Source organism: Lynx rufus, unplaced genomic scaffold (assembly GCF_022079265.1).
Source record: "Lynx rufus isolate CCGP_SWC_20201006 ecotype Redwood Valley unplaced genomic scaffold, mLynRuf1.p SCAF_25, whole genome shotgun sequence".
NCBI lineage: Eukaryota > Metazoa > Chordata > Mammalia > Carnivora > Felidae > Lynx > Lynx rufus.
This window is the reverse complement of record NW_025814840.1, coordinates 13,104,815-13,121,223: the sequence shown is the minus strand read 5'-3', so window position 1 is coordinate 13,121,223 and position 16,409 is coordinate 13,104,815. Positions and strand designations below refer to the sequence as shown.

Sequence of the window (16,409 nt, the reverse complement as noted above, 5' to 3'; positions counted from 1 at the left end):
TACATAAATTCTTTAAAACTAACAAGATGTTCATGGTGAGAATTGGTTTGGAAAGACGTGAGAATCGGTCTGGAAAGGCGCCATGGCATAAACCACGCAAGAGTCGGCAGTAAGAGTCTGTTAGGCCACAGGCAGATTCCTGGCTCTTTTTTATGACCTACAAAAGTTATTTAACTTCTGTCTTTTTTTGTTACAGATTTTATTTTTTTAATTTTTTTAAGTAATCTCTACTCCCAATGTTGGGACTTGAACTCATGACCCTGCGATAACAAGTCTTGTGTTCCAGTGAATGAGCCAACCAGGCACCCTGAAAAGTTAATTAACTTCTTGAGCCTCAGTTTCCCTAACAACAAAGGGGTGCAGTAACTCTCATGGAAGTGTTGTAAAAATTAAATGAGATAATGTGTATAAAGGTCCTGGTTTGGTACCCAAATAGTAGGCACTCAACAGAGACCAAAAGCAACAACCACAACAAATATGTGCTTTCAAAGGTGAAAGCCTATGTTACCATCAGTTAGTAACTTTGGGAAACGAATGCTGGAAGGTATCAGAACCCTTATTAACACCAATAAATTCCACAGCCGGCAGACCTTGTATCACTTGCTAAATATTCCAAAGAATCAAAGAGGAAGGCAATTATTTCCAGTGAGGCAAAAAACAATCAAGTGAGAAGTCATGCAAACGGCTCATTTTTTACTGCTGTAAGGTCTGATGGGCAGGATTACGTTAAAAAAAAAAAAAAAAAAAAAAAAAAAACACCAAAACCCAAAAACTGTCCTTAGAAAGAAGACAGCAGGGAAAGATCCTTTGTTTTTTATCACCAGTTTCAAAGCTGGAGAGTTACAAGCTCATATATAGCTCTGATGAGGGATCCATTCTATCTCTTCCTCCAATGGTGGGAACTGATCCAAAATGTTTCCAAAAATAAATTCTTGAAGGCCAGAGATCTTTACTGTATGAAGTGCAATGTTTTTATATGCCACAGGACCTAGGTATTTAGTCAAAAGTCAGCAAAAACATAATACTATTTTTTCAAAGGACCAATTAAAATAATATAAAGAAAATCTGGGGGACAGACAACAGGATACTTTAAGGACATTACCTTGAAACAATTCTAGGAATACAAGAATTTTTGTGTAGATACCTTATTTTCCACAATAGATATAGGTTTCTAAAAAAAAAAAAATCAATCTAAATGGAATAAAGATACTTGTTATTTTAGCCTACTGTGAATCCTGTAGTGAAACGAATTCTTTTTTAAAGGCAAGAATTTATCTTTATGTAAATCCAAATCTTCCTAGACCAGCTTGCTTATGGACATTTACTGAACACCTATAATGTACACCTATATGTACAGAGTATCATTTTTTTTTAATTTTTTAAGTTTATTTATTTTTGAGAGAGAGAGAGAGAGTGAAGGAGGGAGGGGCAGAGAGAGGGAGAAAGAGAATACTAAGTAGATTCTGTGCTGTCAGCGCTGAGCCCAATACCATGAACTGTGTGTGAGATCATGGCCTGAGTCAAAATCAAGAGTCAGATGCTTAACTGAATGAGCCACCCAGAAGCCCCCAGAGTATCACATTAATGCTCACAACCCCATGAGGTAGGTGGGGCTGGCTCCTTATTAAACGGAGAAGAGGCACAGAGAACTCAGTAACTTCTGCTAAGTCAAACAACTAGTAAACGGCTAGGCTAAGGTTTAATCCCAGGCAATTTAACCCCATTCTTTTTCATTTAAAAAATTTTTTAATGTTTTTATTTATATTTGAGAGAAAGAGAGAGAGAGACAGAGAGAGACAGAGCACAAGCGGGGGAGGGGCAGAAAGAGGGAGACACAGAATCCAAAGCAAGCTCCAGGCTCTGAGTTGTCAGCACAGAGCTTAACGCAGGGCTCAAAGTCATGAACTGCGAGATCGTGACCTGGGCCAAAGTCTGACTTTTTTTTTTTAATTTTTTTTTAATGTTTATTTATTTTTGACACAGAGGGAAAGAGAGAGAGAGACAGAAAGAGAGAGAGACAGAGCATGAGTGGGGGATTGGCAGAGAGAGAGGGAGACACAGAATCTGAAACAGGCTCCAGGCTCCGAGCTGTCAGCACAGAACCCGACGCGGGGCTCGAACTCACGGACCGTGAGATCATGACCTGAGCCGAAGTCAGACGCTCAACCAACTGAGCCACCCAGGCACCCCAACTCCATTCTTTATCACTGTTCTATTAACAACACAGCTTGATGTAGCTCATCTGAAACTAAATTCCGATCCTGTATTTGTAACACCAGTTCAAGCGGTGAATTAATGATAAGCAGATCACTGGAAATTCCGGTTAGCATGTTAATTTTTAAAAATTCATGGCCCAGGAACATTCTTTCTCAGATACGTGTAACCGTACACTGGAAGTTGTACCTACTGCTGGAACTAACTCTAAATGAGTCTGAATGTGGAGAACAGTTTAAACGCTTGTGCAAAATTGGCAATGATATCCCATTTCACCCCCTACTTTTTCAGAGAAATATTGATGGTAAGTACATTTTAGTGACAGAAATGAGGTGAATTTAGTAACCAGACGTAACTGACATTGATTCCACAACCAACAAGCAGCATGGGATTGATAACAAGGTATTTAAATCCCTTTTGCCTCGGTTTCCTAACTGGAAAAAAACTGATACCAAAAACTCTTTGGCGAGTCTATTTCATCTGTTTCAATATGTCTTCCGGAAAGATTAAAAGCTAAGGAAGAGCAAAATCACATTTAACCTAAACGCCTCATTTACCTGACATCATCAGAAAACAAGGTTGTTGCACAAAAGTAAAATCATAAAGTCACTAAAACAACCCTTTACATGCCAAATACTGCTGCCTCATTTTTGGTAGATAATTAAATCTTAGAGAAATGGATTACCTAAAACATAATTTCACCTGTTCTTGGTGGAAAAGTCTTCATGAAAAATTTCTCCAATCTGTCCCTTGCTCATTAACTCTACCCTTGCTTCAATTCAGAATCTGATCTTTCACTGGACCATGACAGGGGCATCTACCCAGTGAGCACTGAGTACCGTATGGAAGTGCTGAATCACTGCATGCTACACCTGAAACTAATGTAACACTGTATATATGTTAACTACACTGGAATTAAAAAAAAAAAGATAATTGGGAAATCTCGAACACTAGATACTGGAAGGCATCATTAATTTTCCTAATTGTGATGATGGTTTTGCGGTCATGTTTTTTTTTTAACATCTATCTCTAGAGATAATATACTAAGATATTTACGGAGAGAATAAGTTATCTGTTATTTGCTTCCAAATAAACCTGTGGGAAGAACTGGGTAGGAGTGTTTGTGAAAAATATTTAACTGTAGGTGTATGAGTACATATTAATAGTTATAATCTTCTACTTCTGGGTATGTCTTAAACTTTTCATAATAAAAACTTAAAATATTGAAAAAAAAAAAAAAGCCCAAGAAACTCCAGGGCTATCCCAACAGCTTATTCCTGGTTTCTTCCTATCAGGCCAAACAAGATTTTTCTAAAAATAAATAAGTAAATAATAAAGATAACCATGTGGCAGGTGAAAATCCCATGGCTTCTGGTTGCAAATTACTTTTTGATCTCTCTGCCACTGCCAATCCTCTCTTCTTCTAATCCAGGTCTAAGCTGCTTGTGTTGAACTGCTTTCGTTCACATGCATTTCTCCCTTCCTAGCAAAAGAGAAGTACACAGGAGATTTTGGCCTTTTAAAAAAGCTTCTACTTCCTGGTGCGCCTGGGTGGCTCAGTCAGTTAAGCGTCCGACTTTGGTTCAGGTCATGATCTCCCGGTTTGTGAGTTTGAGCCCCGAGTCGGGCTCTATGCTGACAGCTCTGAGCCTGGAACCCGCTTTGGATTCTGTGTCTCCCTCTGTCTCTGCCCTTCCCCCACTCATGCTCTTTCTCTCGAAAATAATAAACATTAAAAAAATGTTTTTTAAAACCTTCTACTCCCACATATATTGAAAAATAGGTTTCTAAAGATTCAACCAAAAACCTGTTAGAAATAATAAACCAATTCAGTAAAGTTGCAAGATATACAATCTACAAAAATCAGTGGCACTTCTATATACTAATAACGAACTATCAAAGAAAAGAAATTAAGAAAGGAATCCTGGATGGCTCAGTCAGTTAAGAGTCAGAAAACTGATTTCAGCTCAGGTTATGATCCTGTGGTTTGTGAGTCCCAGCCTCACATCAGGCTCCATGCTGACAGTGTGGAGTCTGCTTGCTATTCTCTCTCTCCGTCCTTCTCCTGCTCTCGTGTTCTGTCTCTCTCAAAATAAATAAATTCAAAAACTTCTAAAAGAAACCAATTCTATTTACAATAGAATCACAAAGAATAAAACACCCAGGAATAAATTTAAACAAGAAGGTCAGGGGCGCCTGGGTGGCGCAGTCGGTTAAGCGTCCGACTTCAGCCAGGTCACGATCTCGCGGTCCGTGAGTTCGAGCCCCGCGTCGGGCTCTGGGCCGATGGCTCAGAGCCTGGAGCCTGTTTCCGATTCTGTGTCTCCCTCTCTCTCTGCCCCTCCCCCGTTCATTCTCTGTCTCTCTCTGTCCCAAAAATAAATAAACGTTGAAAAAAAAAAAATCTTTAAACAAGAAGGTCAAAGACCTGCACACTGAAAGCTACAAGACACTGATGAAAGAAACTGAAGTACACAGAAAATCAATGGAATGCTATTCTGCGCTCACAAGTTGGAAGAATTTTTACATGTCCACACTACCCAAAGCAATCTATAGATTCAATGCAATCCCCACCAAAATTCCAATGGCCCTTTTCACAGAAATATAACAAACAATCCTAACGTTTGTATGGAACCACAAAAGACCTTAAATAGCCAAACCAATCTTGGGGAAGAACACAGCTGGAGGCATCGTGCAGTATAAGCTATTCTAAGAGGGATGATTATAGCAATACAAGCCTACCTCAACAAACAAGAAAAATCTCAAATAAATAATCTAATCTTATACCTAAAGAAGCTAGAAGAAGAACAAAATCCAAGGCCAATAAAAAGAAGGAAATAATAAAGATCAGAGCAGAAATAAATGATATACAGACTAGGGGCACCTGGGTGGCTCAGTTGGTTAAGTATCCGTCTCCTGATCTCAGCTCAGGTCTTGATCTCAGGGTCATGAGTTCAAGCCCTGCCTTGGTCTCTGTGCTGGGTGTGAAGCATACTTAAAAAAAAAAAAAAAAAAAAAAAAAAGATATACAGACTAAGAAAACAATGGAACACATCAATGAAACCAGGTGCTGGTTCTTTGAAAACATGAACAAAATTGATAAACCTTTAGCTAGACTCATCAAAAAAGGGAGAAAAGACTCAAAATAAATACTATCAGAAATGAAGGAGGAGAAACAGCAACCAACACGACAGATATACAAAGGATTATAGGAACATATAAGGTTACTTGCCAACAAATCAGACAACCTAGAAGAAATGGGCAATTTCCTAGAAACATACAACCTTCCAAAACTGAATCAGTAAGAAAAAGAAAATTGAACAGACTGATTACTAGCAATGAAATTGAATCAGTAACCCCAAAACCAACAAAGTCCAGGACCAGATGGCTTCACAGGTAAATTCAAACAAACATTTAAAGACAAGTTAATATCTAGTCCTCTCAAATACTCCAAAAATTGGAGAGGAAAGAAAACTTTCAAAATTATTCCACAAGACCAGCATTACTTCGATACCAAAACCAGAAAAAGACACTACAAAAAAAGAAAGCTACAGACCAATGTCTCTGATGAACACAGATGCAAAAAATGTCAACAAAATATCAGCAAACCGACAATACAACAATACATTAAAAAAATCTTTCACCACGACCAAGTGGGATTTATTCCAGGGATGCAAGAGTGGTTCAGTATTTGCAAATCAAATCAACACGACTGAAAGATATATGCACCCCTATGTTTAATGCTGCATGATATTTACAGCAGCCAGGATACAGAAGCAGTCTGAGTGTACATCCATAGATGAATGAAGATGTGCTATATATACACAATGGAATGTTACTCAGCCATAAAGGATGAGATCTTGCCATGTGTGACAACATGGATGGACCAAGAGTGTATAATGCTAGGTGAAATAAGTCAGAGAAAGATGAATACCACATGCTTTCACTCATGTTTGGAATTTAAGAAACAAATGATGAAACAAAGAAAAAAAGAGACAAATGAAAAAGTAGACTTTTTTTTTAAATGTTTATTTTTGAGAGAGAGAGAGAATGAGAGACAGAGAATGCCAGTAGGGGAGGGGTAGAGAGAGAAGGGGACAGAGGATTAGAAGCAGGCTCTGCACTGACAGCAAGAGAGCCTGACGTGGGGCTCGAATTCATGAACCATGACCTGAGCTGAAGTTGGGTGCTCAACCAACTGAGCCACCCAGGTGCCCCAGACCAGACTCTTAAATACGGTGAACAAACTGGTGGTTGCCAGAAGGGAGGTGGAGTCACAGGTGAAAAAACTGAAAAACAAAAAACTGGAGGCATTACACTCCCTGATTTCAAACTGTATTACAGAGATACAGTAACCAAAACAGTATGGTTTTGGCATAAAAACTGACACACAGATCAATGGAATAGAGAGCCCAGAAGTAAACCCACAATTATATGGTCAATTAATCTACAAAGGAGGCAAGACTATACAATAGAGAAAGGAGTCTCTTTAATAGATGGTGTTGGGAAAATCGGACAGCCACATGCAAAAGAATGACACTGGACCACTACCTTATACTATACACAATATCAACTCAAAATGGATCAAAGACTTGAACATAAGACCTGATACCATAAAACTCCTAGAATAAAACATAGGTGGTAAGCTCCTTGACACTGGTTTTGTGGATGATTTTTTGGATTTGACACCAAAAGCAAATGCAACAAAAGCAAAAGTAAACATCAAACTAAAAAGCTTCTGCACAGCAAAGGAAACCATAAACAAAATGAAAAGGCAGTCTATGAATGGGAGAAAATATTTGCAAATCATGGGTCTGATAAGGGGTTAATACTGAAAATATGTAAAAAAACAAAACAAAACAAAACTCTTACAACTCAATAACAAAAAACCCAAGTGGTCCAATTGAAAAATAGGCAGAAGATCTGAATAGACATATCTCCAAAGACAACATACAGATGGCCAACAGGTACATGAAAAGATGGCCAACATAACTCACCATCAGGGAAATGCAAATCAAAACCAAATGAAATACCACCTCACACCTGTCAGAATGGCTAGTATCAAAAAGACAAGAAACAACAAGTGTTGGTAACAAAGTGTAGAAAAAGGAAGGTTCCTGCACCGTCAGTGGGACTATAAGATGTTGTAACCATCGTATTAAGCAGCACGGAGGTTCCTCAAAAAATTAAAAATAGAACTACTACACGATCCAGTAATTCCACTTCTGGGTATTTATCCGAAAGAAACGAAAACAGTCACTGGAGAAGGTACCTGCACCCCCATGTTCACTGCAGCACTGTTTACGATGGCCAAGACATGGAAATAACCTGCGTTCGCTGACAGATATGAATGGATAAAGAAAATGTGTTCTATATAAATACAGCGGAATATTATTTGCCATAAAAAGGAGGAAATCTTGCCATTTCTGACCATGTGGACAGACTTTGAGGGTGTTACGCTAAGTGAACCAAGTAAGACAAAGAAAGACAAAGTACGGTCTCACTTAAAAAAATTTTTTTAATGTTTATTTATTATCGAGAGACAGAGAGACACAGAGCATGAACAGGGGAGGGGCCAAGAGATGGAGAGACACAGAATCTGAAGCAGGCTCCAGCCTCTGAGGTGTCAGCACAGAGTCCCACGCGGGGCTCAAACTCACAAATCGCAAGATCATGACCTTAGCCGAAGTCGGACGCTTAACTGACTAAGCTACCCAGGTGCCCCAGTACGGTCTTACTTTAAAAAAAAAAAAAAAAAGTTTATTTTTGAGAGAGAAAGCATGGGGGAGGGGCAGAGAGAGAGAGTCCCAAGCAGGCTCCATGGTGTCAGTGCAGAGCCCGATGGTGGGCTCCATCTCACGAACTGTGAGATCATGACCTGAGCTGAGATTGGGTGTTAACCAACTGAGCCACCCTGGGGGCCCTGGGTTCACTTTTATGTAGAATCTTAACAACATAAAACACTGAACTCATATATAGAGAGAGAACAGATGGGTGGGGGTGGGGGGTGGCTAAAATGGGTGAAGGTGGTCAAAAGGTACAAACTTTTAGTTAAGAAAATAAAGAAGTCATGGGATGTAATATACACCTTGTTGCTACACTTGATAATAATGCTATAATGCATACTTAAAAGTTGCTAAGATAAGAGAGTACATCTTAAAGTTCTCATCACAAGAAAAAAATTGTAACTGTGTGGTGATGGACGTATTGTGTTCCTTCTGCAATATATACACATACTGAATCAATGTCATACACCTGAAACTCATGTAGTAGGTCAATTATATCTCAATTAAAATAACAGGTTTCTTCTATCACATAACAGCAATGTAAATCAGTCCAAAAGACTTGTGAGTACTGCTTTCCCAGGCAGAAAACCCACAGTGGATGCTCAATGAATACCTGTGAAAGAATGCCCAAGTTCCTAACGCCCTTGAGCAATGCTGGCCTCTACACTTTCAGCACCCTCTGCTATATGTTGCAAGTGCCCTGTTTGATTCTGGTGTCTGAAGACAGGAAAAGAAGAAATGAAAAACTAAGAAGTAAACATGATACAACAAGACACAAGATAATTCAGAGATAAAATGCAAGTAGCCAACAAACCTACGATAAAGTGTTCAATTTCACTCGGAATCAAGTTTGAATGAGAGCAATAAAATACCAATTTTTGCCTACATTCAGACCGACAAACATCTTCTTAAATAATACCTCAACAATTGGTATGTCAAGGAAGTGGTGAGAGTCATTTCAAGGAAATGGCTCCTCTCCTCCATCGCTGCTGGAATGTAATTTGGTCATCTTTTTCAGGACAATTTGCCAATACACAGGAAATACCTCAGAACTGTATAACTTCTGCCCAGCAATTCCATGTCTAAGAACTTATTTTTAGAAATAATCAGCGATGGGGGGGCGCCTGGGTGGCTCAGTTGGTTAAGTATGACTTTGGCTCAGGTCATGATCTCACTGCTCATGAGTTCGAGCCCCGCGTTGGGCTCTGTGCTGACAACTTGGAGCCTGGAGCCTGCTTTGGATTTTGTGTCTCCCTCTCTTTCTGCCCCTCCCCCGCTTGTGCTCTCTCAGAAATAAATAAACATGAAAAAAAATGAAAAAAAAAAAACCAGCGATGCACTAAAAGATCTCTATTCATCACAGTATCATTTATCAACAGTGAAAAAGTTCAAAATACATACATCCAGGAATAAGGGATTAAATTACAGTGTATCTATATGCCAGAATATTACGCAGCCACTAAAATGATGTCGTAGAATTACGTTACATGGTTCTTCACCATATTAAGTAGATTGTAAGAACTATGTACACACAGCGTGGTCCCATTTATATAAAGCCCAAAACAGGCAAATATCTGCCATTTGAGATCAGGGGAGTGGTTACCACTCTTGGCAGTGATGGAAGAGAGCATGAAGGGAGCTTCCAGCGTGCTGTCTTAGCTGGCTGTATTCAGTTTGTGAAACTAGATCAAGCTAAACATTTACACGCACTTTTCTGAACGTATATGATACATCAGCACGATTTTTAAAAAATACTAATTTCCCTCAAACATGCACTGTAAGTATGTGCATTCAAAAACTGTAATATAGATCATTTTTCCTGTTTTTTAAAAATAATTCCAATTTTTCTACAAAGAACTTGTTTTGCTCCTATAAGACAAAATTTTAAATCATAGGGTCATCACGGAAGGTGATTACATGATCTATAGGTGACAAAATCATGCATACTTCCCAGTTTTATTCTCTTGATTCATTCCTCCCAATTACTAAGCACTTCTCCTACATTCACTCTTCTAGATGGTAGATATATAGCAACAAACAAATCTTCATGTCAGGAATCATTCAAACCCCACACAATCTCCCTGAGGACATTTCTCTTCTCTAGTATGTAATATATCCTGAGGGTCTGGCAATCTGCTAGGCTCTGCACTTGGGAGTGGACATCCAAAAGTTTATTAGACCAAGGGAGGTTGACCTCAAAAAAATGTTTAAAACAGGCCCAAGGATTCTTTTTTTTTTTTTTTTTAATGTTTATTTCTTTTTGAGAGAGAGAGGGAGAGAGAGCATGCACGAGCAGGGGAGGGACAAAAAGAGAGGGAGCCACAGAATCCAAAAAAAGCAGGCTCCAGGCTCTGAGCTGTCGGCACAGAGCCTGACACGGGACTTGAACTCATGAACTGAACCATGAGATAGATCATGACCTGAACCGAAGTCGGACGCTCACCCCAGTGAGCCACCCAGGTGCCCCTATGCCCAAGGATTCCTAAGAATCAAACCAAAATTTCTGTTCTCACATGTACCCTCTCAGACGAATCAATCACAGATTGATCACAAATAAGCAGAAATCCTAAAAATGAGGGAAACGGAAATTCATCACAGATCTACTGATGAAGACAATCAGCATGCTCTCGCCAATTTCAGAAACCTCCCCAAACACCTCACTAGCACAAGAACCAGCCACCACTCTCCTACTCCTCCTCTTTACAATTCATGGGAATGTTTACTATGAATCAGGCACTTTTCTGGGTGTTTTACGAATTCAGTCTTCACAATAACCCTATGAGATCATCATTTTATAAATAAGGACACCAAAGCACGGAGACAAGATTAACATAAAGGGATAATTTTGGATGAACCAGCGCTAGGCAAGCCTGCAAAGCAAGCGCACTTTGTCTTTGGCCTTCTACTGGCTGCATGTCTGTTTCAGTTCGACAGACTGTGAGGACCTCGGAGCAGGGACTGTGCGTCTAGAACCGTACCTAGCACTCCAAGCGATATGCTTCTTTCCTTTCTCTTTGGTTTCTTTCTCTCCAAACATCCCAGAAAGAGGAGGCTTCTTTTATCTCATCATTTTTCTAAATTTATTGTTAAATAATTCCTGCTAAGGCATTACCCCAAATGAATTATGTTTATTAGATATACCCTGTATCTATATTCTCCAATCCAGTGTCTCTGTCTCCAGTTTCCTCATCACCCCCAGGCGTGCTGCATTTCACAACAGACCCGCTTCCTCTTCAATAGTTGGTGACCATATTTCAGGTGTCTAACGTGAGCCACTATGTTAAAAAAAGTACCAGGTACTAACAGGACTCCCTCACTGCATTCAGGTCCCTGCCTCAACTTTAGTTGTTAAAACAGCAGTTAAGACAGCAATTTTAGTTAAAACAGCAGTATACCATTCTCTAGCCTCTGACACTGCTTTATTTTTGTCATCCCACTTATCAGTATCCCCTATGATATTTACTAGTTATTTTCTATGTTCTATCTCCCCTTCTAATTTGTAAACTGCATGACAGCAGGGACTTGATCTGGATTACTGTTGTAATGCCACACCTACAACAGGGGTGGGCACAGAATAGGCTCTCAGATATTTGCTCAATCGACTACAAATCAGAGGTTCTTTTTTAATATTCAGGGAAGGTAAATCTCCCTTTAAAAAAATACTGCAACAGGATGCCTGGGTGGCTCAGTCAGTTGAACTGGTTGAGCAGCCGACAGGCTCAGGTCATGATGTCACGGCTCATGAGTTCCAGCTCCGCATTGGGCTCACAACCTGCTTCAGATCCTCTGTCTCTCCCTCTCTCTGTCCCTCCCCTGCTTGTGCTCGCTTTCTCTCAAAAATAAATAAACATGGGGCGCCTGGGTGGCTCAGTCGGTTAAGCAGCTGACTTCGGCTCAGGTCATGATCTCGCGGTCCGTGAGTTCGAGCCCTGCGTCGGGCTCTGTGCTGACAGCTCAGAGCCTGAAACCTGCTTCCGATTCTGTGTCTCCCTCTCTCTCTGCCCCTCCCCCGTTCATGCTCTGTCTCTCTCTGTCTCAAAAATAAATAAACGTTAAAAAAAAATTTAAAAAAAAATAATAAACATTAAAAAAAATACTTTATAAAAAAAATACTGCCACAACTTAATGAGACTGAAGACAAAGAGGCAGAAAAGAGAACAAAAACAAATCTTGAAACATTAATTTGCTGGAGGAAACAAAATCTTGGGTTTTCTCTCTCACTTTAGGCTTACGGTGTAAGAGCTGAAATGTAAAAATGTTCAAATGTTTTAGTTTGAGCATGGTGGTAACACAATGGGAAAAGGAGCCACAGGAAATTTTAGCAATCGATAGGCTTCTACTGTCTTTAGTTTTGAAAAGTAAGTTAGGAGTCCTTCAGGTTTCATTTAGATTAAAATGCCTAATTTACCATCTAACCAGAGGCACAATATCCATCTAAAGTCAAAGTTAATTTATATAACTAGTACTGATTTCTTCACCTACAGCCTGCTCCTTTTCATGGCCTACATCCTAGTTTCCTAATCTAGCTTAGTCAAACTTCACAGCAGATAAGTGCATCATGCAAACACTACAGGGATAGGAAAAACTTCACTAAACCAAGAAATTGCCAGGCTGGCTTACTAAGTTTAAAGCTTGACGGGGTGCCTGGGTGGCCCAGTCAGTTAAGTGTGGGACTCTTGATTTCGGCTCAGGTCATGATCTCACAGTTCGTGGGTTTGAGCCCTGGGTGATGATGGCATGGAGTCTGCTGGAGATCCGTTCTCTCTCTCTCTCTCTCTCTCTCTCTCTCTCTCTCTCTCTCTCTCTAGATCTCTGCCTCTCCCCTGCTCGCATGCTCTATCGCTCTCAAAATAAATAAATAAACTTAAAAAAAAAAGGCTTGAAAGCCGACTTTTTGCTTGTTTCTTGCACCCCAAAAGACTACTAAGGTCATAAATATCCTAAGAATGCTCTGCAAGTAAATTCTAGTAGTGCTCCCTCATCATACAAAAAAGGAAAGAAACTTGTATAACACAAACCTAACAGACGTTACAAAGTATTTTATATCTATCGCACCCTTTCCTTAGATCAGTTTAAAAACCCTAAACCAACCAACCAACCAACCAACAAACCCCAAGCCCCAACCTGTTAACAGATAAAATGCCCTATAACAACTTTATTTTCCTTAAATAATTTAAACAGTATTTTAATTCTATTCAGGTCACACAAACAGCTTTTTCAAAGAGCTTGTGGTTTGCCTAATAGGAAAAGATTCTAAGAGACTGTTACCAGAATAAAGAACCCCAATTCCAACAAGATTGCTTTGAGGATTGCCCAATTAGTTTCTATGCTTTCTACTAAAAAGTTAAGGCACAGACCCGTCTCAGAATTGCAAATACTCAATTCTAATTCTTTAAACTTTTGGATAAGAAAACAGCTGTTTTGGGGAGAAGTGGTAAGGAAAAAACTCCCCAAGTAGTTAGAACACAAGACAACTATTACCGCAGTTTAAAAACAGCCTTCTAGGTTTCTTTCTATGTCCTAAGGCAAGCCCTTAAAAAAGAAGACAAGATAAAAAAGGAAACCCATTAACAAAAAAAGCCCACTGGGTCCCAACTATGGACAAAGCACTCGACTGGGCTGCGAAATGATCAAGATTTCACTCCCCTGGGACAGTAAGCTTTAGAACAAGTGGATACGATCGCTAGAGAATTTTCTATGTTCACGTATACTTCATTAGTAGGCTTTGCGAGCCAAACTCACAGAAACAATTCCTCTCGTATCCATGCCCTATTTCACGTCCAGATTTGTTTCACCGACTTGCATCATAGTTTTCAAAGAAAACAAAAAGGAGTATACTCTTAAGGCAAAGTTCCCGTGAAAAGCAAGACCCAGCCTTTTCAGACACGCACAGGCATCGCCCATGACACTAAGACCTCCGAGTCTAGACCGAGTTAAGTCCCACAGCTTGTGGAGGGAGCAGGCAGCCTGGCACCCGAGCCCGGGCGCACGCAGCCGCCGCCTGCGGCTGAAGGACACAAGGTTTTGCTCCCAGGGCCAGCGGGCAGGAGGCGGACGACTCCGACCAGGCCTGGGGGACAGACGAAGGACTCGCGGTGGCGGTGCCCATAAAGGAAAGCGGGAGGTGAGAAGCGGCGGGGACACGCACCGAGAAACGCGCCCTCAAGTTTGCCCGATTCAACGCCCCGAGGATGAAAAGAGCCATTTGTCTCGTGTGGGGACGGTCGCGTTCGGCCCGTCCCCCCCTTGCGGGGCTCCCGGCGGGGCTCCGCGGAGGAAGCCGCCCGGGGGGGGGGGGGGGCTCGGGGTCGGCCTCCCGCCCCTCGCGGCCTCTCGGCCCGCCGGGCCCCAGGACCTCACCTGCGGGGCCGGCCCCGGAGGCGCGGGCGGGCGGCGGGGAGCGCAGCCGCAGCCAGAGGTGCAGCGCGGCCCCGAGCACACACGGGCACAGCAGCACCAGCCAGTTTCGCATTGGCCGCCCCCGCCGGCTCCACCTCGCGCCCCCGCCGCGCGCCGGGCTCTCCCGCGTCCCGGCGGAGAGGGAGGGGACCGGCGAAGAGAAAGGCCGAGGGGCGGCGGCCGACGCACGCGCGACCACTCTGGGCACGCCTGCCCTCGCGCCCGCCGCCGTCCAGACTCCTGGCGGCTCCGGCCCCGCGCCTCAGGTTCCTCCAACCGCGGGCGGCGCCGGCTCAGCCGGCCAGGCCCCGCCCCCTCCGCTTGGCCTACCCCCCCCCCGGGCCCGCCCACCTTTCGTCTCACTCGCCCCGCCCCCTTCCCGCGTCCCCTCCCGCGCCTGCGGGCCGGTCGGGAGCTGAAGTCCCGCTCTGGGCCCAGGCAGGGGGCTCACCCCAGTGATCCAGAGGCTCGGAAACCACATTTCCCATAACCGCGTGCACTTGCTTCCGTCACTCGGCGGTCGCGGAGGCGAAGCGCGAAGCCCCACAGGGAGCATGCGCATCCCTTCTCAACGCCTACTGCCCCCCGACGGCCGAGGGGAGGCGGTGCCGGTGGCCCCTGTGCTCAGAGGCTGACTGACAGCACCGGCCGAAGGAAACAGCTGCCGAGGCGAAGGCTCCCGGCTGCCTCGGATTTAAAGATCTGCGTGACGCTAGGCTTAGAGCACGCGGAGCTCCACTGTGCGAATGCTGACCTTCCCTGGGAGTTGGGATCCTGCCCGAGAGCAGGCCGAGGCAGTCCGAGGCGTGTGTCTTCAGCGGTGAATCATCCATCGAGTGCTAGTGCTGGTGCGCTGTGTACCCGGCTCCTTGCCCGGCCCTGTCCTCCGGGAGCTCTGGTTGGGGCCGCACCCCGGGGTCCAGCTGTGGGGCAGGACAGCTACGGTCCAGTAGGAGGTGAAATTCCACGTGCTCCCGATTCAGACGGGGGAGTGGGGCAAGGCGGCCCCTCCCCCAGGACGGAGCCGTGGCGCGGGCCGCGCGGGTCCCGTGGGAAGGATCCGAGCAGCCCTCCTCGGAGACCGGGCCCTGCCCGGCGTCGTGCAGCGCGGCCCCGGGGGCAGGAACCCCCGAGCCCGCGCTCGGACAGACACGCCAGGGCTCTCGGTTGAGGCGCGAGGCGGTCGGGGCGCACGTGCTACAAAGGGGAGGGAAGGATGAAAAGGAACACCTGGGGTTGGGGTTTTTTTTTTTCCGTTTCGTTTTTGGTTTTTCCTTTTTTTCTTTTTCTTTTTTCTTTTTTTTTTTCAATTCCCACAAGTTGTGGCACCAGAAGGTAACTGTGCTGTCGAGTAAAGTCTTGGTCGAAAGCGATAGAAAATCCATTTCAAACACGCCTAAGGGGGGGGGGGGGAAAGCTAATTTATTCAAGTAACTCAGGAGGAGTCTGGCAGTACCGGAGTCTTATTGAGTGGCAATGTAATCGCAGCAAAACCACCTTCTATTAAAATCACATTTTTTAAAAAGTAGACTCCACACCCAAAGTGGGGCTTGAACTCAAGACCCTGAGATTAAGAGTCACACGCTCTACCAACTGAGCCAGCCAGGCGCCCCTAAAATTACTTTGTATTTAAATGTTTTGTAATGTTGTTTGTATTTAATTTTAAAATCTGTTTTGATTTAATAGTTGTATAAAATCTGTACGTCTGTACTTAATAAAAACAATTTAATGAATGTGGGGTGTGAAATATCTTTTTCCCTTTAAAGGGATTTGTATATTTTTTAGCTAACCTATTGCTACCTAATTATTCCAAAACTTATTTGTTTTACAATGTTTATTTATTTTGAGAGTGCATGCAAGCAGGGGAGGGCCAGAGAGAGAGAGGGAGAGAGAGAATCCCAAGCAGGCTCCACGCAGAACCAGACAGGGCTTGATCCCACAACAGGTGAGATTAGGACCTTTAGTGAAACCAAGAGTTGAACACTTAACCAACTGAGCCACCCAGGCACC

The 16,409-nt window shown here is 43.0% G+C and overlaps 1 protein-coding gene across 3 annotated transcripts in view; it reads right to left on the bottom strand.

Moving 5' to 3' along the window:
* The window catches only part of B3GALNT2 (beta-1,3-N-acetylgalactosaminyltransferase 2), a 59,361-nt gene extending 44,721 nt beyond the window's left edge, over window positions 1-14,640 (bottom strand). For all 3 annotated transcript variants that reach the window (XM_047088623.1, XM_047088622.1, XM_047088624.1), the window contains exon 1: window positions 14,361-14,640. In XM_047088623.1, the coding sequence (XP_046944579.1) occupies window positions 14,361-14,472 (112 nt within the window). In that variant the 5' untranslated portion in view covers window positions 14,473-14,640. The remainder of the gene's footprint in view (window positions 1-14,360) is intronic.
* Window positions 14,641-16,409: the final 1,769 nt, after the last annotated feature.